This window comes from Halichondria panicea, chromosome 6 (genome assembly GCF_963675165.1).
Source record: "Halichondria panicea chromosome 6, odHalPani1.1, whole genome shotgun sequence".
NCBI lineage: Eukaryota > Metazoa > Porifera > Demospongiae > Suberitida > Halichondriidae > Halichondria > Halichondria panicea.
In genome coordinates, this window is record NC_087382.1 from 5,139,401 (window position 1) to 5,164,645 (window position 25,245).

Sequence of the window (25,245 nt, forward strand, 5' to 3'; positions counted from 1 at the left end):
CACGTGGTGCTTAGTATAGTGGATTCAAAAGTAGTGCTAGTGCAGAGTGTACTTTACTGTAGTGCAGTACTGGTGTATGCTGCTGCTAGAAGAGTAGCACAGAAAACTGCTCATTCATTAGGATTGCTCACATCAAAACTATGGCTGAACTTCCAACAACTGTATGTTCAATTAACTAGATCTGTAATAGATAATCATTTTTATACGTACGTGTCTAGAAAATCATTTTTGGGGGTGTGTGTGAATACTTTTCCTTTGGTACAGCCGTTTGTGGAGCACCCTGCAGCTGGTACAAACAAGCGACTCTCAGTTGAGCGTATCTACCAGCGTAAAACTCAACTGGAGCATATCTTGCTCCGACCTGACACCTATGTCGGCTCAGTGGAGGAAACCACGGAAACGATGTGGGTATTCGATTCGGAGAAGGAGGCTATCGTAAAGAAACAGATCACGTTTGTGCCAGGCCTGTACAAGATATTCGATGAGATATTAGGTGTTGTTAATAATAATTATTAACGTTCTGTGCAGATATGAGCTACATACATGATTGTACATGTATTTAACCAATTGGCCTTAGGTACGTACAGTATAAAGTTGGGCATTTTTGTTTTTTGATAGGCTTTTAGAATTTGATTTGTGTTTAGGTGCGTGTAACGTGTAATTATGTAAAATTCACATAACTATAATTATACATATTTGCATGAATTACCATACTCCGTTTACATGTATCTGTGTAGCTATGGATGTTTCATTTCCTCATGGTCTTTCATTGGTTACAGTGAATGCTGCCGATAACAAGCAGAGAGACAAGAGCATGAACAGTATCAAGATCACCATTGATGCGTGAGTGTGACATAACCCCTCAGTGTAATTAATTGTTACTCAAACACATTATTACACGTACATGCAGTAAAACGTGTCTATTATGGGTACCCTATAAGCAGGCCACCCTCTATAATACAGCCAGGTTAATGGGCGCCAAAGTCTCCATAGCATGTGTTTGGACCTGTGTTAGCAGGCCACCCTCTATAATACAGCCAGGTTAATGGGCCCCAAAGTCTCCCATCATTCAACCTGTGTTAGCAGCCGCCTCTTTGTGTTATACTGTGTATACATGTAATTGTTAATTAGGGGGTTACTATTCATTTAGACAATGTTCCTAATACGACCATTACCCGTCCCCCTCTAGTGAGAACAACCTCATCAGTGTTTGGAACAATGGGTGTGGCATTCCCGTGGAGGTACATGCCACAGAGAAGATGTACGTCCCAGAGCTCATATTTGGCACACTGCTCACTTCTTCAAACTATGATGACGACCAGAAAAAGGTGATCAAGTATTCACATTAAATGCACGTACATGTAGATCTGCAGGTGATGGAAGTGGCAGTGCATGTGTATATATCAAAAGTCCTGTATATCCATATGAATTACGGCATCTTGGCAGCCTTGGCAGCCTTGTTAAAAACAAAGCACTGCAGTTTGCTAGCAAATGTTAATAGCCCTTGGTACTGTACATCAAGTGTTACATGTAACGTGTTTGGATTACCGTATAGCGGGTAAGTTTCCTGGGGTAAAAAATTCGTTCAACTCGAGAAAAGGTGGTTTTCGTGAGTAAAAATTTCGTTTAGTCTCGTGGCTGCACGGCATTCCTACGTTCAGATAAGCCACGCCTACGTTAAAATTTCGTGGAGGTCAGCCTGCCCACGAAAATAGCGAATATTTTACCCCACGAAAATTACCCGCTATATGATAGTGTATAGAACTTGTGTTTTTCTGGGAACATTCCTGTGTAGATGCTTGAGACTGTGATGTACAATATACAGCTGTAACTGCATGTGGTCATTGATCCTCTATTTTTGAAGGTGACTGGAGGTAGGAACGGTTATGGTGCTAAGTTGTGCAACATCTTCAGTACTGAGTTCACCGTGGAAACAGGATACAAACAAACGGGAAAGACCTTTAAGATGGTGAGTATATACTGCACATGCACCACCTTAGGATACAGCTGCATGTGCCCTGGATACAAGCTTTTGATTAATGAATCCCTTGACTTGTAACAGGGTCCTGCAGCATACATGTACGTTACACAGTGACAACGTAATTAGTGTTATGAGTTGGCGTGCCTAATAATTAAACTTTCTTCCAAGGTTTTGACCCTGAAGTTTCTTGATTTTAGTGTTAGGTCCTATTCAGCTAGCTACAAGCCACAAACACCTAAATTATCTCCCATTTAGGTGTTTGTGTCCCAGGAAAATATTGTATATGTCTTTCATAAAGATAGTATGGCTACTACCTCCCTTCCAAACACTTACATACATTTACACACATACATGTACATGTACCACCCTCAGACGTGGAAAGATAATATGGGGAAAGCGGGCAAGACGATCATCAAGGATGGCAAGACAGACTTCACCAAGGTCACGTTCAAACCCGATCTGGCCAAGTTCAAGATGACACACCTCACGGCGGACATGGTGGCTCTTATGACTCGTAGGGCCTACGATATGGCTGGCTGCACAAAAGGAGTCGCCGTGTATCTCAATGGTGTTAAACTACCAGTGAGTAAGAATTAAGACACATGTATATAATTTTACTAACAGTGAACCTGTCTAGAGAGGTCACTCTTGCGTACGGTACATGTAAAATTGTATATAGAAGTACATGTACCAACTGTTGGCTTGGACCTGTGTTAGCAGGCTACCTCGTGGAAGTGACCTGCTAACACATGTTCAAACACATGTTATATGGACTTTGGGGCCAATTAACCTGGGCCTGTACCTGGTTGTCGAGTGGTGCTGTACATGCAGCTGTACATAATCAGGAGTGCACTCCTAACATAATGTAATTAAGTGTTTTAGAAAGATCTCTGTAATTACATAAAACCGGGCAGACATAAAGCATACGTTCCCTATTATATTTAACGTGTTTTTGTAGTTTATGTGGGAATGTGCCCAAATGCAGATCAAGTCTTTCCGTGACTACGTGGACCTGTTCCTCAAGGCTATTCCCCCCAGCGAAGACGAGGAGGACCTCCCACAGAAGGTGGTGTACGAGGTCGTGAACCCTCGCTGGGAAGTGGCCGTCACCGTAAGTCCTGCAGGATTCCAACAAGCCAGCTTCGTCAACTCCATAGCAACCACTAAGGTATTTTAAACAAATGTTCGGTATACTTTCATGTTTTCTAAATTTAATGGTCCAAGTTTTCTCATTGATCAGGTTTCGGGTTGCCAGGTGTAATGGGGATGTATTGTTTTTGGGGTTTATATTCAGATTACAATTTATACACCACCTGACACGGGGAAGTGGAACTTGATTGGTCGAGTTCCTCCCGCAGTAACTTTTTGAGTTGTAAACTGATACCATAAATAATGTACACATATAACAATAATTGTCTTTGCTGAGTTTGTATTCGCTTCTCAGCAAACCAATGTGTACTGTAGCTACTGTAGAAAATGTCCAATGCACGTGAATAACAATGATAATGTATCTACAGTGTATATACATGTACCGCATAAATTAAATCGAAATTAGCTACACGCTACAAAAAATTTCAGTAATTTCAAACTAGCTAGCTTCGTACTTTGGTCCGTACAGACCAGCTGCCTTTGGATTGTCTGGACTGAACCAGTACTTGCTGTTGTAGTCAAGCAGCTCTTGTCGTGACAGCTTCCCATCGTGATTAGCATCGATTAACTTGAAGGCATATTCTGCTGTGTCGGCATCGAAATTACTGGCTCTCATCATTTTCTGGTACTCGCTCAATTGGAGGAAACCGTCGCGACTGGTGTCCACTGCGTCAAACACAGCATCGGTGTACTGGTAGAAAAGCGTCTTCTCTCCTCAATCGTAAGCCACCCTCTCAACCACAGATATTTCAGCCAGTCTGTCCACAAACTCTTGTTTTGTTAGCTGCACTCTGGGCTTGAGACCAACATTTTCCCAATATGCTTGGCAACTTTCGCGAAGTTTTGTCAAAGAGCCTTTTCAGGTTTCACTTCGCTTTCTAGCTGTTTAATCCAGATGTAGAAATCCTCGATAGACAAGGTGCCATTTTTGTTGAGGTCTGACTGGTCAAAGAATTCTTCCATTCTCTTCACCCACTTGGGGCTGTTCTTATAAGCTGCCATTACAGAATGTGCTTAATTGCGAAGTTAAGCTCTGATATCTTTACTGAAAGGAAAAGCCCTTTGACTGTACGTACACCGGTACCACAGAATGTGAGATGGTTCATTAAAGTTCTGTAGACTTAGTAGGCGTGACTAATTGTACATTTTGCCTGTTTAGTCTAGTCTCCAAGTCTCTGCATGTTTTAATACCATAATTATAGTGGGTAATTTTCGTTGGTGCAATATTACAGTGTACAATTTTCACTTCTATTTTACTTACTCCTCCCCTCGATCCTTTGTAGGGTGGTACCCATGTCAACTACATAACAGACCAGGTTGTAAGCAAACTGCTAGAGAATGCCAAGAGGAAGAACAAAGGAGGAATGGACTTGAAGCCCTTCCACATCAAGGTACATCAATGGCCGCAGTAAGAAATTTACGTGTACAATAGTATCACTATGATACATGTACTTTGAGCTTTGAGGGCAGTTTTGCTTTGTAGAGGTTGTCCTTGTGAGTACACATGTACATACAGTACTAAAATAAACTCTTTGAGCAGCCGCATACATTTATACAGTACATTACACTGCAAGTTTCCCTGTAAGCTTGGAAAAAGTACCTAAACTACTGTAGTTACGTATAAACTATATCACCTCCATTCCGACCAGGCACGCATCTCAGTCTCTTTGTACATGTCACAACGTGTATGCCATTTTAACACTTGTACCCCCCACATGCCCCCCCCCTCTCCCAGAACCACCTGTGGGTCTTCATCAGCTGTCAGGTGGAGAACCCGTGCTTTGACTCCCAGACCAAGGAGAACCTTACACTCAAGGCCAAGAACTTCGGGTCAACCTGCCCACTTACTGACAAATTCATTAAGCAGGTGAATAAAATAACAGTGTGTCAATTATCGGTATAGTACGTATAATGTAGGTGCTATTGAAGAAATTTCCAAGTGCTAAATTGTGCGAATTCTGATTACAGTTGAAAATTGAACATTGATACATGTACATGTACAAATGTAGGTAAAGCATAACAAAATGGCTTCCCTGAGATACAGTTTAAATTTCAATGGGAAGTTTTTCGTGCAGCTGGTTTGAATCGTAATCATTGCATGTACAAAATTTGCTCTTTATGCAGTCCATTGTTCACCCCCACGCACACACACACACACACCACACACACACACACACACACACACACTCACAGGCTATCAACTGTGGCATTGTGGACCGTGTTCTCACCTGGGCCAGGGCTAAGTCACAGGCCGTCATCTCCAAGAAACAGAGTGGCTCCAAACACACCAAGTTGAGGGGAATCCCCAAACTAGATGATGCCAATGATGCTGGTAGTAAGAACTCTCTGGGCTGTACTCTCATCGTGACTGAGGGAGACTCAGCTAAAGTGAGTGCTCGGAGTTTGAATTCCAATGCCTTCATTGCCGGGGAGATCATATTTCTCGTCCTTTTTCGCTTTAGTTTGTTCATTGTAGCTGAAGCAATATACAGTACGGTACGGTGGGGAGCCTGAAGATAATGCTAATTGCATTTAGGTGGACGTACATTGTACAGCTGAATACATGTATATGTGTTTGTGTAGCTACATGTAATGGATCATTCAAATAAGGATACACTGTACATGTACTTTGGGAGCAGCCTCTCTGTGCTTTATAGTTTTTAGAGGCTATGTACCCTTTTGGTTGGCCATGCATAGAGGTTAAATGTTGTCAAAAGCATCTTTCATTGAGAAATTGTGTAGAATGAAAAAAAAATTAACTCATGTACATTGTATGTACCCCCCCCCCCCCCCCCTCCAGACATTGGCAGTGAGCGGACTGGGTGTGGTTGGGCGTGACCATTACGGAGTGTTCCCACTGAGAGGAAAGCTGCTTAACACACGAGAGGCCACCCACAACCAGGTGAGGGGAGGTGTGCCTTGCCGCGTATTCTGGTAGAGTTCAAAGTACATTGTGTACATGCGAGCACTTTCGTTTGGTGCTGTGACTGTTTCTCAATGCTTAATATAGAGTTCAAGGTAGCGAAATGAATATCACCAATAGCTAAAAGCTCACCATTTTGTGATGGTTATTGTACTGGTGTGTATTTCATCTGACCTCTGCAATGTATTAAAACAAAGAGACGTTTCTCTGTGCTGACTTGCTTATAATCAGTACCACACACACATGCACACACACAGATCATGGGCAATGAGGAGATCACAAATATGGTCAAGATCCTGGGTCTCAACTATTCCAAGAAATACGTTGACTCAGCTGAACTTCGAACCCTCCGCTATGGTAAACTCATGATTATGGCCGATCAGGATCAGGATGGGTCTCACATCAAAGGTCAGAGGTCAGAGCTAGATTGCCTACAGCTAGAGCATGTTCATATATTGTCAGTCTGTGTATTTTCTGTTGCATTTATGTTGCAACCTGTAGCAGCCACTCTTCTGATTTCATGTAATACATACAGTACACATGCAGCAAATGTTGGTCTTACGCCTTACTTGTGTAACTTGTTATAATCCTTTTTTTGTTGTTGTTTACGTTTACCGTTTTACGCCCCGAGATGGAGTGCATTAAAAAAATGTTGATCTTCCCAACAATGTTTGCTATAGTCACAGCAATTTCAATGCACTCTGCCACCATGTACATGTACATAGTGTATGCATAACTATCCATTTTCTTCTTAACTGGCCAGAAATATTGAGTTCCATGCATGTGTCTATTTACCCTATACATTGTAGGTCTAGTCATCAATTTTATCCACCACAACTGGCCAAATCTGCTCAAGCATAACTTCGTAGAGGAGTTCATTACACCCATTGTCAAGGTACAATAAACGTTACAGCTACGTGTACTGTTGGTCTGCCCAAGGGTGACCACCATTAAAAGACAGTACTAATTCCCCTGTACATGTGTGTAAATGTACTGTACTGGTTGACTTTGCGAATTCATTCATGCACACATTGTAAATTCGTGCCATGTTTTGGTTAAAGAGCTCCACTCACTCACCCCCGTTCGTCCCTTGCACAGGTAACTAGAGGAAATCAGGAGCACTCATTTTACTCCCTTCCCGAGTTTGAGCGGTGGAAAGCAGATACTGAAAACCAGCACCTTTGGAAAGTGAGTGTTGGCCACACATACACGTATTGTTCAGACTACGCAAATTTTGCAAAACTATCATCGTTTGATTATAATTATTGTGTGGGTGTAGTAGGTAAAGATCATTGAAGTCATACCCATCATCAGACTCTAGCTCAAACTACATTGTGTATGGTCTGTTATAGTGTACACTGTATGTGATTTACACAGTCACAGGGTACATGTATACTTATGTTGCAATTAACTTACATGCATGAACCTTTAATAATTGCTCTAGCTATATAATTGATGCTCTATTTTCCCAAAACTCGTCTCAGGTCAAGTACTACAAAGGTCTGGGAACCAGCACCTCTAAAGAGGCTAAAGAGTACTTCTCGGACATGGACAGACACAGGATCCCATTCCACTACGAGGGACCGGGGGACGACGACGCCATTCTACTGGTGGGTGGGTGTGAAGAGGGGGTGGGGTGGTTCCCTAGCTGACTTGATTATTTGCTCTCAGGATTAATATTAATTGACACCTTTTATATCATTGGAGGTACAATGTAGTACACTGTGTTCTGTGCATGTACTTGTGTATGAATCCACAAATTAACTTTGTAGACTTATCTAATTTTGCAGTCATAATTAATTAAACCTCTGATTATTTTGATGAGATGTGTACTGAAGGGGCGCATTTGTAGCCATTGCGTGACTGTGTGTCTATATGCATGTACATGTATACTGTACTTTGTGTATAAGTCAGGTCTATAAATTATTTATGTAGGCATTTAGCAAGAAGAAGATCGAGCAGCGCAAGGAGTGGCTGACCAACTGGTTGGAGAACAGGAAAGAGAAACGAGCAGCTGGCCTCAGCGAGTCGTTCCTTTATGCCGCACAGACAGACACCATTTCCTACGCCGACTTCGTCAACAAAGAGCTCATCTTATTCTCAAATATGGACAACGAACGCTCAATCCCGAGTATAGTGGATGGGTTGAAACCCGGTCAGAGGAAGGTGCTCTATACGTGCTTCAAGAGGAACGATAAGAGGGACATTAAAGTGGCACAGCTGGCAGGTTCCGTAGCTGAGCATTCCGCCTATCACCACGGAGAGGTGTGTGTGTGTGGGTGTGTGTGTGTGTGTGTGTGTGTGTGTGTGTGTGGGGGGGGGGGGGGATGGGACCTCAAAACTGTAGTGATTTATTATATTTATACACGGAGAGGTGTGGTAATGTACATGTATACAATCACAGGAAGTTGCTTGTGTGTTGATATTAGTCGCTGTTACATACATGTAGCTGAGCGCTTATTCAAAGAAAATATACTGAGTTTCATAATCATGTACTTCCTATGGTAAAAATGTGCATTACAGTTACATGTACATGCATGATTGTATGTACTTGTATGTCATAGGAACTTGCCTAACAGTACGTATATGCACACAGAACATAAAAATATGCCTATAATTTACCTCTTAAACTGCTTTGAAAGCTCTGTATTGTCTACACCATGCTCTCATCCCCACCCCATTACACACACACACATACAGGCTAGTCTCATGTCCACCATTGTTGGCTTAGCCCAGAACTTCGTCGGCTCAAATAACGTTAACATATTGCAGCCACTTGGTCAGTTCGGTACGAGACTTCACGGCGGAAAGGATGCAGCCAGCCCCAGGTAGCGGAATAATACGTAATCGTCAATGTTGGTGCGGACAATTAAATGAAACTATTGCCGGTTGTGTACTGTATCATAGTGAAAGTTCAAGAATAATTCTTGTTGTTCCAAAACGGGTAGAACTTTACCATGATTACACGTAGATGTACATGTACATTTTATTATCCCTTTATTGCTCCTGATATTATAGGGACTCTCAGTTAGTAGCAAAAGATACCTCATTTTCTTGCAAGTCTACATGTATTTACAGCTAGTTTGACTGGGTAACACACACCACTCCCATGCAACACAGGTACATCTTCACGATGCTAAGTTCCCTCACACGCCTCCTGTTCCCATCCACTGACGACACCCAGCTCACGTTTCTCTTTGAAGACAACCTCAAGATCGAGCCCGAGTGGTACTGTCCCATTGTGCCTCTGGTTCTCATGAATGGGAGCGAAGGAATTGGAACTGGATATTCGACGAGCGTACCGAATTTCAATCCAAGGGAGATTGTGGCGAATATCAAGCGGATGTTAAATGGAATGGAACCTGTTGACATGGTATGTTAATTGATTCTTATTTGTAGAGTTTCTTGTCATGTGCACTTGTAGTCTCTTGCTAGAGACGTCGAATACACAATGCTTGGACCTACAGTATAGAAAACTCCTGAGCATCTGTAGGAGACAATGTGTCCGGTATAGTCTCGCTCGTTTTGTAGTATGCATCGTGCATTGTGTTAGGGGGAGGTCCTTTGTAGTGCTGGAGTCATGTTGTTTAATCAGATATACCACACCTACTCGAAGGATATGCACAGTTATTGACCAATCACACGGTTTTATGGATACAGGGAATTCCAACACCCCTTTCATCTATAACTACATGTATTACATGTACAGTAGAACCTCGATTATCCAGCCCTCGATTATCCGGAACCTCGATTATCTGGCTTGGCAGTTTTCTTGTTATCAGATCAGAAAATGGGCGTGTCCCTCAAACGCGCATGCGCGTTGCAGCTGTTACCATGGAGACATGCCTGCTTATCTTCTGCGCATGTGCAGACAACCGTGTGGCACTGCTGTTTATCAATAAAGTGGGTGGATCAAGGCGTGGTTTATCTATTCGATTATCCGGCCTGCTGGAACCAAGGTGTCCGGATAATCGAGGTTCTACTGTACAGTGGTTTGCACAACAGTTGTCCAGAGCAGGAATTTGTTTGTTTATACAACACTTTCCTAATATGGACGTACTATGTATGTGCTAATACATTCCTAATAGGTAACGTAAGGTGTCATAATAGTCTGGTTGACCACAGAACTTACACATATACGACCACTCCTCAATCTCAGCACAAATATAGACTTAGCTACGTAGTGTTTCGTATCTGTACTACTGCAGTCTAAGATGAGTAGCTCGAAAGAAGGCGCTATGGCCTTAGATAGCTGGGGCTACGCAACACCTGAGACATTGGAAGCTTGCCAGGAAAGAACCACACAATGGAAACCAGCTCTCTTGGAGCTAGCTAAACAAGTTCACAAAGCCATGCTGCATTACAAGCCCGACCTTCAGTCCAAGCTCACAGTACAGTGGTATATCAGTGATGGGAGTCTGTTGGGAGCGTTTCGATCTGGAAAGATGATTTCACATGACTATGACTTTGACTACGGACTGTGCTTTCTTACAGAGGACGGTTGTGTTGCTGATTTAGAGACAAGTAAAAAAGGGTTACCTGCAATTGCTAACTACCTTTCTGAGTCTTTGGACAAAAAATATACAATTTTACCGAGAGATGACGTTGCCTTCAAAATTGAAGTGTATCAGGAATCGTCTGGAATACATTGGGACAATAAGGGTCAGTGGTACAACGTGCATATGGACTTGCAAATGTGCTTCTCTCCGGACCAAACAAAATATGTGTATGCTTATTTCCGTGACGATTACAATGACTATATCGATATACAAGTGCCTGATGTTCTACCTTTGTCTGAAATTGAGTTTGAATCAACCAAATGGCCTTGCCCCCGGAATCCAGAGAAATACCTAATTGGTGTGTACGGCTACATTGGTACTCCTGCTAAGTATAACTCTGTGACAAGAAAGTATGAACCTTTGAACTAGTTAATCTAGGTACATGTATTTTTATAATTTATTTTTGAATAACTCAGGCATTGCATGGTAAATTATTAACAGTTAAAAGGTGTGTGTTTGGCAGAGAGAATTCTATAAAAGTGGCTTCATTGTGGTCATGCACACATCAAAGTGTATGGTAGTGTACTACGTATCTAGTCTCCTCCACAGGCCTTAGATCAAAGAAAGAAGACGTGCTACTGGCTGGTTTGCACATGCGCAGAATTATTTTTTCTCGTAACATTTCCCATACCGTATAACGTGAAATTTTCGAGGCACTTATATTTCGTGGATTGGCCTCTAAAAGCATTTCGTTGCACAATGTTCATGGAATAATGACTGCTTACCGGAAGCCACGCCTTTAAATCTTTGCACGTTATAGCAGATAATAGAACAATTTTCGTGTAGGATTGCTAACCCACGAAATCCGTGAAAATTAAGCCCCTCGAAAAGTTCGCACTATATGAATTGAAAGAATAAATCTATACGGTACATGCAGGCATGCAAAGAATACAATTTCAGTGTACAAGTACACAGAGCTATAATAATATATCTGCCTAATTATAGCTAGACGTAACACAGAGAAATCGATATAATTGGTTTCTCTTTTCTTTGCTTTCACAAGGCTGTAAAGAGATTCGTACACCTCCTCTGCACTTTCCTGTGTACCCAATTAGGGTGTTTTTACATAATATTGCGTATTTTACGACTACACGCATTAACAATTCTCGATTAACCCCCCCCCCACACACACACACACACACACACACATGGTGCAGCAACCATGGTACAAGAACTTCACGGGACAGATTGCCCACGTCGAGCCATCCAAGTACATAGTGTACGGTACCATCTCCCGGCTGAGCTCCACCACCCTAGAGATCACTGAGTTGCCCGTCCGGTCCTGGACTCAGGCATACAAGGAGAACGTTCTCGAGGTCATGCTGCACGGCAATGACAAGACACAGCCTTTCATCACGTGAGCTGAGTCTGACTAGTATATGCAGTACACGTATAATGATTGTGCATTTTTCTGAAATGGGATTTTCATGACTAACATTGAGTGTTCTAATTTAAAGGGGATCGTGCGATTAATGAGATTCGATTTGTAGCCCTTAGGCATATACCTAATCTATGTGTTTGTCAGTAATTGTACCGTACACATAGGGTTTCGAATATTACAAAGTTGTCCCATAAATCGCATTGGAAAAAAAATCCACGTAATTCGAAATCAGTTTCATTTGCTATAGTTAAGAGCAAACTAACCTGATCTACATTATTTCTGCTCCGTCTTGCTAAATAAACGCAGTCATTATTAACTCTTGCTAAACGCAGTCATTATTAACTCTTGCTAAACGCAGTCATTATTAACTCTTGCTAAACGCAGTCATTATTAACTCTTGCTAAACGCAGTCATTATTAACTCTTGCTAAATAAACGCAGTCATTATTAACTCTTGCTAAACGCAGACATTATTAACTCTTGCTAAATAAACGCAGTCATTATTAACTCTTGCTAAACGCAGACATTATTAACTCTTTCTTTGTTGCAGTGACTACAAGGAGTATCACACGGACACTACTGTTAAGTTTGTGGTTACCATGACAGCAGAGAAACTGTCCGAAGCTGAGACTGTTGGTTTTCACAAGAAGTTCAAACTGGAGAGCAATATCAACATCTCGAATCTTGTAAGGGAGCACAATCGAGTTATTTGCATTTTGTATAACACTCTAACGCTTCACTCTATCACAACGTAACTACCCACCCCACACACTCACTCACACACACACACACACTCACACACTCACACACTCACACACACACACTCACACTCACAGTCACACACACACTCACACACACTCACACACACACACACACACTCACACTCACACTCACACTCACACACTCACACACTCACACTCACACACTCACACACTCACACTCACACTCACACACACACTCACGTGTAGGTGATGTTCGACCACACCGGGTGTCTAAAGCGGTACTCGGGTGCAGTGGAGATACTTAAAGAATTCTTTGATGTGAGGCTAGACCTCTATCGCAAGAGGAAGGAATATCTGGAGGGCCAACTAACGGCAGAGGCAGCTAAGCTCACCAACCAAGCCCGGTTCATCGTGGAGAAAATTGAGGGGAAGGTTGTCGTCGGTGAGTTGAGATCTGGTCTCCTACATACTATAATTATAGAGTACATGCGCATGCATGGGTCGATCATACAACGTGTGGTCTGCTTGTTACCAATAGAATATTTTGCTGGTGAAAAACCTTTGTGAATGAGCTAAATCAGCAGAAAATGAAACCAGTCACCTTGGGCAGACGAACAGTGTGCATGGCTGTATTAATATACATGTAAAGGTGGCCTGCATGCTAACACAAAACACATGCTATGAAGGCAATTAGGGCTTCCACTGTAACCTACAATGTACAGCTTTTAAATTATTGAGAGGGTGACCTGCTTATAGAGTGACCAGTACAGTAGACATATTTTAATGTACACTGTCTCTGTTCCATTACACAGAAAACAAACGCAAAAGCGAGATGATAGATGCCCTCAAGATAGCCGGTTACCGTAGCGACCCGGTCAAGGCATGGAAGGCATCCAACTCGTCCGAAGATGAGGGAGCCAAAAGTCAAGACGAAGAGGAAGAGAGTGGTGAGGAACAAGGACCCGACTTCAACTACCTACTCTCAATGTCCATGTGGTCTCTCACTCGAGAGAAAAAGGAGGAGCTGCTCAAAAACAGGGATGCTAAGGTGAGAAATCCTCTTTAATTTGATGCTGGATTTTACATGTAGTTCTCAAGCTTTTTTATTAGACTATAAGCTCTGCTGGTACTATACATGTAGTCATGTACATTGTGTATGGTAGCCCTGTTGTACATGTAATGCATTAAATCGACTACTTAATTACTGCATTTTGTACGGCAACTAAATGTGTCCTATCACAGTTAGCATAATACACAGCGTAACACCGTGACCACTTTGTCGTACATCCCCGATCGTTAGGTGGAGGAGCTGCGTCTCCTGAAAGAGAAGACCCACAAGGATCTGTGGACAGATGACCTCGAGGCTTTTCTTTCTGAGCTAGATGTAAGTACACCGTACAGGGGTCCGCCCACAATTTTCATATGGTGGTCATTTTCAATTCTAAATCCCACACATTTAGAATGTGGAGCCTACATGTACATGTACATTGTATTTACAATTGTGGCCTAAGGGTGGTTATTTTTGTCTAGAGGTATAGCGTTAGCATCACAAGGTAGATCCCTGGTACATGTACATGTGCTCTGCATGTCTGGTTAACGGACACTGTACATGTGCTCTGCATGTCTGGTTAACGGACACTGTACATGTGCTCTGCATGTCTGGTTAACGGACACTGTACATGTGCTCTGCATGTCTGGTTAACGGACACTGTACATGTGCTCTGCATGTCTGGTTAACGGACACTGTACATGTGCTCTGCATGTCTGGTTAACGGACACTGTACATGTAATGATGAAGCATGTATATAATTATGTACTGCATGGATATTAAGAATGGTTGCTATTATCTGAATCTGACATAATATTATTACATGTATGTATAGTCTACCGTATAGCGGGTATATTTCGAGGGTATAAATGTTTGTGGTTTTCGCGGATTAGGCATGAACCGTGAATTGAATATTTCATGCATGGATGCTGCAAAAAGGCGCTTATTCCACGAAAATTAAATCCGCGGAAACCTTTCTATAAAGGCATTTCCACGAAAATTTATACCCTCGAAATATACCCGCTATATGGTATCTCATGGAAATGCCTGTAGGCTTGCATGCTTGTTGTACAATCTTATACATACATGTATACATGTACATGTAGGTGTTGGTAAATATGCGCCAATGCATTTATATCGTGATAATTACAATTTTATACTTCAGTGGTGCTTGTGCCACAGGCATATAAGGTGCTGTTTCATTCATTAATTATAGTAATAACTACTCTGTGTACATGTTTATCATCATTTATTATACACGTGTTCTCCCCCATGCAGAAAGTGGAAGCGACCGAACGAAAGGAAATGGAATCAGGTGCCACAATATCTATCAAACGCTCCAAGAAGTCCAAGGGCAAATCTGGAGGAAGACAAACCACACTCAGTGCCTCAAACAAAAACAGTCTTGGGGTCACTAAACCCAGCCCCTTTGCCGAGGCTATCCAGCCAAAGATCCCTGAGTTCAATGCTGAGCCCAAGGCACCTAAAGTCAGGGTAAAAAAAGAGCCTAAAGCAACGAAACCTCCGAAACAAACTGTCAGAGGAAAAAAGGCGGCCGCAAAAGTTAGCGATGAGAGTAAGCTATCAGAGAAATCAGTGAGCGAAAAAGCTAAAGATTTCGGCTTTGGCGATAGTGACAATGAAGAAACAATGAGTCTTGCCGAACGAATAGCCAAAAACAGTAAAAAAGGAGATGGAAAACAAAAGCAGACTAAATTGAAATTCGAAGTCGTCTCCACTAAAGAAGCAGACGACTCACTCTCTGATGATGAAGAAGTAATGAACTTTGAAGTGGACACACCACCAGCACCAATTCAACGTGAGAAACGAGCAATCAAGCGGAAAACGTATGCCGACGATGATGACAGTGATGTCATATTCGAAGAATTTGACTCAGAAGATGATTTTCAGACACCGAAGAAGATTGTTAGACAGAACATTACAAAATCAAAGTCCTCTGAATCCCTGAGCCCTGGAACCAATAAGCCCAAGGGAACCAAATCCACTGTAAGGGCGAAGGAAACAAAGGAAAACACAAAGAAGCTGATGGCCAAGAAACCGCGGCTAGTTTTGAAGAAATCCTCTGCTTCTCCTCTTAAATCGGATATTGACGACGAATCAGACTCTGTTATTGTTAATAAACCAGGTAAAACTTTAAGGCCTGCCGATTTGGACTCTACAGATGATGAAGCCTCTCAACCCCCAGCTAAGAAGCAAGCCGTTGAAAAACCAAAGCGAAAGGCAAGTAAACCTGCAGTTTTTGATGTAGACGTATCAGACGATGACTTTGCACCTGATGAAGTCTCCCAACCCCCAGCTAAGAAGCAAGCCGTTGAAAAACCAAAGCGAAAGGCAAATAAACCTACAGTTTTTGATGCAGACGTATCAGACGATGACTTTGCACCTGCTCCTGCCCCTGCTAAAAAACAAGCTTTAAAGAAACCCAAAGCCAGCAAGCCAGTTAAAAAAGCCGCCGCTGCTGCTAAACCAAAGAAAGCTCAGGCAAAAAAAGACCAATCGCAGAAAACCTTGTTCGATCTAGGTATGAAGAAGGGGGCGGCCAAGAAGAGCAGGACTGGTCCCACTTTGGACGAGCTACTGAAAGACGGTTCAGAAAGTGAGGACGAAGTAGTTCCCCTGAGCGAGAGAATAATAAAGCCTGTACCAAGCAAGGCAGCTGCTAAGTCCAAGGCAAAGGTATACAGTATGTATACGTGCAGTTGGTTGATTCTGCATTACTGTAAGCAGTATAACTCGCCTAAGGCAAAATAATTATGTCCTTTAGGTAAACGATATGCACATCTATGAAGTTCTGGTTTAATATTCACGAGGACCCTAGCTTATCTGCAAAATACGTCCTTTAGGTAAAATAATGTTGTACATATTTCTAATATGCCTGGCCCCTTTAAGTTAGTATTTGATATCTGTTTGGTATAATTGTAGCTTTCCTGTTTCTTCCTATAGCATGTATAGTCTATTGGCATTACAATGTAGTGAGAGGATTAGTATACGTATACACACTGCATGTAATAATTATCATGTTACGCTGTTTTTTTGTAGCCTCCCCCAAGGCCTAAGAAGGTTACCATTCCCAGTGATGACAGTGATGAAGAGGTAGTACCCAAGGCCGTTGCAAAGCCCAAGGCTAAGGTATAATTTATACGACTCTGCATGCATGTACAGTACCAAGTCTCTATAATTTGAAAGCCTAAAATAAACATTTAGGCCAAAGGATAGTAAATGTCCTTTTTACCGTGCACATCTCCAAAGCTATGAATTTTTATGCTATAATAATAGCTTCCTTCTTCGTTAACTGGATTAATTGTGTTACTGCAGGCTGCCCCAAGGCGTAAGAAAGTGACCACTCTCAGTGATGGCAGTGAGGAGGAGGGTGAGAAGGCGGTGGTATCCCCGACGCCAGCAGCCCGACCCACCAGGAACAGGAAGAATCAAGTCGTGAATTACGTCATCGACTCTGACGAAGAATCGATAGGTCAACCCACGAGGAACAGGAAGAAACAAGCAGTGAATTACATCGCTGATTCTGATGAAGAATCTAATATTATGATGTCCGATGATGATGATGATGATGATGATATGTAGACTTGTGACTGTTTTGGGGTACTGTCAGTTAGCCCTCAATTCCATATCTCTTACCCTCCTATTTTAATGGCTGTTATGTATAATAATATGTATACCTTGTTGCAAAGAAAATAATTATTAATAATAAATTAGCGTTATAATTATTTCTTAAATGTATTTTAGATTTTCTAGGGATGGATTGTGTATAGCGATACTAGGCATTCGACTGCATGCATGTGTGCTTTCAGTTTCTGATTTAACTAGAGCACTGAAGTGCAAACCCTCGGCTGGTGACATGATTATAAAGAAACCAGAAGAGTGATGTAATATACAGTGCGTGTAGTGATGTTTTTATTTATCATGTATGACTTAACTGTCTAGCACAGCAGCTCTGGAGCAATTAATACTGAAAATTAACTAAACCAGACTGGAGGCATGCTGAAACATTTGAGAACAGGTAGTGGTACTATAATTATATGCACTGTGGATTAGGATCACAGCAAAGAAGCTAGCCTGGAGTCTCAGAGAAGTATATAGCTCTAGGTCCTGCAAGCTAACATTCATGCATGCATGCTTAGCAGCAGGAGCTATAATTCTAGCTTTCTACTTTAGTGACCCTGTTCCATTGTTCCTGGTACAGGATCACTTCAGTTATAAATAACGCATGTGCCAAGTTCTGTTTAAGCTACATTTTGCTCGCTTTTATTTGACAGTGGTACTATAATTATGCACTGTGGATTAGGATCACAGCAAAGAAGCCTGGAGTCTCAGAGAAGTATATGGCTCCAGGTCAGAGGAGGTCGGACATCACTTGAACTTTCACCAATTATGACCTTTTAATTAATGACATTCCAGGCCAAATTGCTTTTCGTTGGTGAGTAGAAAAGGCTATCACAAACAAACAAACCAACAAACTACTATTACCCGTGGCTGCCCACGCGCGCCTCGGGTAACAAACAAACAAACCAAACCCTCGGCCTTAATTTGGGATTTAGTGAAGTCTATACAGCCTCGAGTCAAAGCCGCCTGTACATCTAAGCCAGATTCCGTTTCTTAGCTTTTGCTCACAAGGCTTTTATTCGACAACGAAGCTTTAACCGGCATTAACAACAATGTAGTCAGGAATTTCTTGGACCGATAATTGCCCGCACAAGGTGTCTAATTTTATGTCCTACACACCTCCCACACACACACACACACACACACACACCACACACCATGCACATGCATGCACCTCACAGCACAGACTATAATTATTGCATACAGAGTACAGAGGTCATAAGTATGTTTAGATTGCCTTTGGACCTACATTTTTTCATTTTGACATTTTTTGAAGAATTTTTCATGGGTGAAAATTTTCGCTATTTGGCTTGAGAGTCCTCAGCCGAAATTTTTCTCTAAAACCAGTGTTTCCCCTATTATATGTGTTAAAGAACAGGGTGGTCCGCTCTGTTTGAATAGCTAATTGAGTTTGAGATGAATTGGGAGAATCCTGTGGTATTACTGTAACATCATCCCACAGGATTCTCCCACTTCAAGTACATTTATGGTCATGTATTTGTGCTACATGCAAACATTATTACAGTAGATATTTATATGTACTGTTATGATATAGTTGGTGGAGACAAGAGTCTACTGTATAAACTTTTTTGAATTATGCAAACAAACTTTTCCCTCTTCTATAACACTCTATTATTTTGAGCGAAAGTAAATCATGGCGAGAGGTATTTGCAAGCGCCAGCTTGAGCACTAGTTACTACAGTACAATTAGATAAATATGTGTTTGGTAAAAATTATTGCAATTAAAATGGGCATTTTCTATTACTGTACTGTAACATAATAATTAAGAAGAGCGAGAATTTGTCTGCCATTAAAACTGTAAGAGAGAACAGTGATCACTATTAACACTTTATGATGCCATTAGCATGTGCAGGCCTATAGCCTCGATTACATTCCTTGTTGAGGCCTTGTGAAGGAGGCTATAGTGCAGGCCTTGTGTTACACAATAACTACGCCCATTTGTTCTAAGCCACACTTCTATGTCAAAAATAGAATAATGCTCAATGCTAATTGAGCTTAATGGAGTGCCAAAATTATGCTAGCATAATTGGGAAAAGCCACCGTACCGGGTGAGCTACATGTAATTATGTACTGCTTCTAGCCTCGATCCCAGGCCGAGTTTTCGCTTTTATAACGGTTAGGCAAACAACTGGGCCTGGTACTAGTTGTCTGCGCATGCGTCAAATTTTCATTGTATATTTGTGGTCGGCAAAAATATTTAATAAATCAATAATGGAAATTTGTACACAGAAAATGCACAGAGTGAGTACACAAAAGATGCACATAGGGAGCTGCTTCACAAAGGCCTGGGGAGTTGCCAGTTGTGCTGCAGCACAATTACAGTGACCCAGGGCAACTTCAGGATGATTGAATGCCTTCAAATTACATTTCAAAAAGATTTAGCAGGCTGCTGGACTTCTGTGATTCTAGGCCCCAACTCGTAACTCAGTTAAATTTTGCTTGAGAAAACGTAGATTCTCTTGATGTCTCTGAGCTACCCAGCAACGCTCGAATGAGCAGGTCATACTCCAGTCCTGTGAGTATAGGACAATATTAAAAAAAACCAAAGACGGTTAAACCCTTACCTCAAACTGTCCAGTCTCGTCCGTTAGTATAGCCAAGAGGAGCACTGTTGGGATAGCTGGATATTAGCCATTGCTCCTAGATCCTGTACAGAGAAGTAGACATTTTAAATAATTATGTGTCAGGGGCGGATCCAGAGGTAGTTCGTTGGGTTCGTACGAACTACCCTTCCAGCTAGTCTTGACATTACTAAGTCTAGCTAACTGTACTGACAAAGTCGTACAAAGTTCTCTCCGTATAATAAAAGGGTGGGGCTGGTTCCTCTGCATAATAAAAGGGTGGGGCTGGGTCTCTCTGTATAATAAAAGGGTGGGGCTGGTTCTCTCTGCATAACAAGTAGAGGGTGGGGCTGGCTACTGCAGCCACATTGATTTGCACCGTGGTCAAGTGATAAATTATTATATATAGCCATGAATCCTTGGTTTAAGAAGAGGAAAGTTTCAGGTAAGGGAGAGTGCATGGCACTGCATATTGAATGACACTGCATACTTACATGTATAATTGCTATAATCATTAATAAATTGATGGTTAAGTTCTACACGTCTACAGCCAAGTCTCCTCTTCACCAGTACTATCTCTCCTCCAGTCACAAAACCATCTCTCCTGTGTTACAAATTTTTTGAAGATAGAAAGTGATTAATTAGTAGGCGTGGCACGTCAAAATGGGGCGTGGTCTTCAAAAATTTCGGCGCTGCGCGCCGGGTGAATTTCTTGTCCGCGAGAAAGTACTATAAGAACCCCCCTTTCTTAAATCCTGGATCCGCCCCTGTGTGTAGATCTATACATATTAAATTTCTCGATTATAGTGTCATTGTCGACGAGCTGATGATGGCAGCACCAAGTTCTCTAGCTCACACTCTTCACTTGATCCACCATATTAATGATGAAACTATATATAGTCTACCTACGTACCGGTAGATCTTGCCAAACATGAACAACACTTGATAGCATAGCCATAGGGCCCACACAAAAATATCTGACCTTAACAAGCTTGACAAAGCTTTATACCTCTTCCCTTGTTGTTCAGTCTTCAGAATAAGCTTCAGAGAAGAGAGAAGCTTCAACTAAGAGCCATTCCAATCGATTTCAATAATGATAAAACGGAAACTGACTTCTAGTACACGATAGTACACGAATATAAATGTCACGAAAGTGAACGAGAATATCCATTCATCAGAATCTGACAAACGACTGACGCATGCGCAGACAACTAGTACCAGGCCCAGTTGTTCGCCTAACCGTTATAAAAGCGAAAACTCGGCCTGGGATCGAGGCTAGTACTGCTTCATGATGTCCGTCTTGCATGCCATGGTTTCTGCCTGCATATAAACCGAGGCTCGTGCAGCTGTTTCAGTTATCCTACTCTTGCAGTGATTACACAAGGATAGAGAATGAAGCAGACAACTGGAGTTTACACTGTTCTACTAGCAACATTTGTTAGCATTGTGTGCTGCTCTCAACACAAACGAAGCAAGCAAGTATCGCCCCATCTACAAATTCGATGGTTCAGCTTCACACTTTTGCTATCCTGATACCGCCACCAGCGGCAACGATGGCCGATGTATAACTTCTCTGAATCAACAATCTCCCGTGTACACTCAGCAGACAACCTGCGGATCTTACACAGTCTTTTCTTACAATCTTTGGTATGGAAAACAGAAACCCTGCATTGCGTTGTTTGACAAAGGCCACGGAAATGACTGGGAGCGTGTGTCTGTGTTTGTCCAAGGTGGTCAAGTCAAGAAAGTTGCTTATCATCAGCACAATGGATTCTACACTCGTAAGCGTGGAACTTTTGAGAGAGAAGGAGAGAGGCCAATTGTCTACATTGGATTAGTTTCGCATGGTTCGTATCATCACAGATGTGATGGGAAATGTTCTTTCATTGAGTTCTTTAAGTACGGATGCCTCGGCACTGTCAACTATTGTCAAGGTGGCTGTGGCTATTGGGACGACTTCAGAAACCCAGGACCAACGCTCAGAGATGTTCAAGTCATGGATCTTCAACCTGGAAAAACTATCAGTGGACTAAAACGTGCAGATGGTTATACCTGCACTCAAGCTACTTGTAAGGGTACGCGTTCCCGTCTTTTAACGACATCAGGCTGTTGGCAGAACAGCCCTTAATGGAGAACTTATGAAGAAGTTATTCTAGAGTGACTGAATTGTAGATAATAGATGATCAAACATTGAAAGCCTAACTTGTAGAATTTACACTATTGTGTAGATGCTTGCACCCTGACAGCAGGGTGCTTGCTTGAAATATTATGGCTATTATAATCAGAGACTCTGTTGACTGCATGCGATATGCATGCAAGCATGACTATGCTTTGCACTCTGCACCCTATAGACCATTAGCAGCAGTGAACAGTGTCAGGAAACTGCATGTTGCAAAACTGACATGACTGAGTGGAGTAGGTGTGGTGTGTAGCAATCACCTGGTCATCCGTTTTTGCACTGTATCTTGGTCATAATTAATTTTGATGAATTCAAGTATCATTCTGTTTCTGATGAAACCCGCATCTAACTATGGCTTCAAAATTTTTGTAGCAGTCAAAATAATTATCACTATGTTTTATCAGTGAACAATAATTATAATGCTTTTGGGGACCAGGTGAACGCGAATAGATTGCTCAGGTGGTGGAGAGCTGTCCTAGCTCTATTGTATATAGGGGTTCATGCTGTGAAAGTATTGGTACATACACTCTCAAAGTGTCCTATATTCGGAGGTTCCACTATTGTTCTTTTATAGCTATAGCTACATACGCAATAATTTGTGCAAAAATGAGTAATTTCAATGAGCATGAACTGTGAGAGTGCATATAATGCATGATGTGTACTGTGTTGTCATGGTAACGTACGTACGAGCGCAGCTAACTGAACAGAGAATGAATTAGCAAGTCGATAGCTTTCTTCTGCTCGGGTAGTTTCTGTACAGCCAGTATTTCTGTTGTGCTGTATGGGGACCTCATCAGCGTGGGGGTGAACACTACGGCCAGGTTCTTGGAGTCCATCCTGTTCTGAGCCTTGCTTTTCTGAACACTGTGGGGATAATAGCAGTTAATTATACCATTGCTTTTCTGAACACTGTGGGGGGTAATAGCAGTTAATTATACCATTGCTTTTATAAACACTGTGGGGGTAATAGCAGTTAATTAGATCATTGCCTTGCTAAGAGTCATGACAACGTGATATTTGAGAAGCAGGAAACTCAATACTTGTCAGTCGGATAAAATGCAGTGAAATAGGTTAGTGCAATTTGTCATGCGTGCAAAGGTTGCATAAGCAACAGTATCATTATTAATTTTATACTGTATATAGTAAACCTCACATTAATTTTAGACTATTCACGGTATAATTATAGAAGCATGTTGGAGAACTAAGTGAACAATCTAGATAATTATTTGTTGGGAGAACTAAGTAGAACATTCATGAGTACCATCCAATTGACATTCTACTGGAGAAGTGTGAGGTGGCTGATCGTGGGCGTGCACGTCCTGTGCGGTTAATTATCGGTTCAAAAACATTCCTAGACTTCTGCACAAGCTTCACGAGAAGGAATTTGACCAGACGTTCTTTTTTCTAAAGCGTGGCCTGGACCGAGACTATATAGAGTTGTATTATAGGAAAAAATAAGTAGAACATTCTATACTTTTATTTGCTGGGAGAACTAAGTGAAACATTCATGAGTACCATCCAATTGACATTCTATACTGACCAGGTGTTGAAATACAAGTAATGCAATAGTCATGCATGACCAGCTATATAGATCTATACAGTTCATTTAGTCTAGAGAGTAGATTACCACAAATGTGTGAGTAGTTGTACTTAAATGTAAATATATTTTGATTGGAGCATTTTTAAGAAATGGTGTTGATACCCATATGTAGATGAATGACTGAACTACAACATATCCAAAAATGTTTCCATGGAAACATAAGGTGGTGGGTTTGTGGTGATTAATAGAACAACAGCAAATTGTTATAGTGGGTAATCGGTTAGAGTAATAAAACACTAACCTTAAACAGCTAAGGTCTTAGACTTTTATCACACAATAGTTTAATGGTTTAGGTATCCTGGCCATCCCTTTATGGGTCTTACATATGCTCACAGTGTCTATAATTCATGATTTACCGGTTTTTAGGTACACTTTTGGTTAGAGTAATATCTTCTGAACGTTTTATAGTTTAGCTTTAAAAGTTATCTGGTAAGTTTACAAATAAATGGGCTACATTTTGATACCAAGAACATCCTATATGCTTATTCCATTGCTGAGATAACACTGAAAAGCTACATAATTTACTATTTTCTACTGTTTTGATGACATCAGCAGCTGCAAACCACAAACCAATGATGCTTTAATCAACCACACATGTAATTAGAGTGGGCGTAGAGTTATTGTACGCCCACTTACGTGGTTAATTAAAGTGTCATCGATTTGTGGTTAGCAGCTTGTGATGTCATCAAAACGGTAGAAAATAGTAGAATATGTAGTTTTTCAGTGATATCTCAACAATGGAATAAGCATAGAGGATGTTCTTGGTATCAAAATGTAGCCCTTTTATCTGTAAACTTACTACAGAAATTTGAAAGCTAAGCTATTAATTTTTCAAAAGTTATTACTCTAACCAAAAGTGTACCTGAAAACCAGTAAATCATGAATTATAAACACTGTGAACATTTGTAACACCCATAAAGGAATGGCCAGGATACCCAAACCATTGAACAATTATGTGATGAAGTCTAGGACCTTAGCTGTACAAGATTACTGTTTTATTACTCTAACAGATTACCCACTATAACAATTTGCTGTTGTTCTATTAATCCCCACAAACCCACCACCTTATGTTTCCATGAAAACATTTTTGGATATGTTGTAGTTCAGTCATTCATCTACACATAGGTATCAACAACATTTCTTAGAAATGCTCCAATCAAAAGATATTTACATTTAAGTACAACTACTCACACATTTGTGGTAATCTACTCTCTAGACTAAATGAACTGTATATAGATGTGCATGAATGGCATGCAATCAATTAGTGACTCCATTATCTCTGGTATGTGCCTGCTTAGTGCAATAAAGACATTTGCTCAATCATCTCTATCCTCTTCTGACCTCTAATTAGCTTTATTACTACAGTACAATTAGATAAATATGTGTTTGGTAAAAATTAATGTGCCTTGCTAAGAGTCATGACAACGTGACATTTGAGAAGCAGGAAACTTAATACTTGTCAGTCGGACAAAATGCAGTG

The 25,245-nt window shown here is 41.3% G+C and overlaps 2 protein-coding genes and 1 long non-coding RNA gene across 3 annotated transcripts; 2 read left to right on the plus strand and 1 right to left on the minus strand.

The window, feature by feature from the left end:
• Window positions 1–37: 37 nt before the first annotated feature.
• Window positions 38–17,493, plus strand: LOC135337059 (DNA topoisomerase 2-alpha-like). Its single transcript, XM_064532953.1, has 26 exons — window positions 38–161; window positions 265–493; window positions 780–843; window positions 1,190–1,328; window positions 1,865–1,969; window positions 2,354–2,563; window positions 2,967–3,149; window positions 4,414–4,521; window positions 4,866–4,997; window positions 5,324–5,518; window positions 5,931–6,032; window positions 6,311–6,461; window positions 6,863–6,948; window positions 7,152–7,241; window positions 7,538–7,663; window positions 7,989–8,318; window positions 8,754–8,881; window positions 9,174–9,426; window positions 11,770–11,969; window positions 12,543–12,678; window positions 12,961–13,156; window positions 13,527–13,762; window positions 14,015–14,098; window positions 15,041–16,459; window positions 16,823–16,912; window positions 17,099–17,493. Exons 1-26 carry the CDS (start codon window positions 141–143, stop codon window positions 17,363–17,365), a joined length of 5,280 nt encoding a protein of 1,759 aa, XP_064389023.1. The 5' UTR covers window positions 38–140; the 3' UTR covers window positions 17,366–17,493.
• Window positions 9,477–11,105, plus strand: LOC135337071 (uncharacterized). The gene has a single exon (XM_064532968.1). The coding sequence runs from the start codon at window positions 10,268–10,270 to the stop codon at window positions 10,979–10,981; it is 714 nt and encodes a 237-aa protein (XP_064389038.1). The 5' UTR covers window positions 9,477–10,267; the 3' UTR covers window positions 10,982–11,105.
• Window positions 17,494–19,602: 2,109 nt separating the features above from the next.
• LOC135337871 (uncharacterized) lies at window positions 19,603–21,262 on the minus strand. The gene is made up of 3 exons (XR_010395342.1): window positions 20,969–21,262; window positions 19,990–20,072; window positions 19,603–19,938 (listed from the first exon to the last, which is right to left on the minus strand). It is a non-coding gene; the product is annotated as an uncharacterized LOC135337871 (long non-coding RNA).
• Between the last annotated feature and the right edge of the window lie 3,983 nt (window positions 21,263–25,245).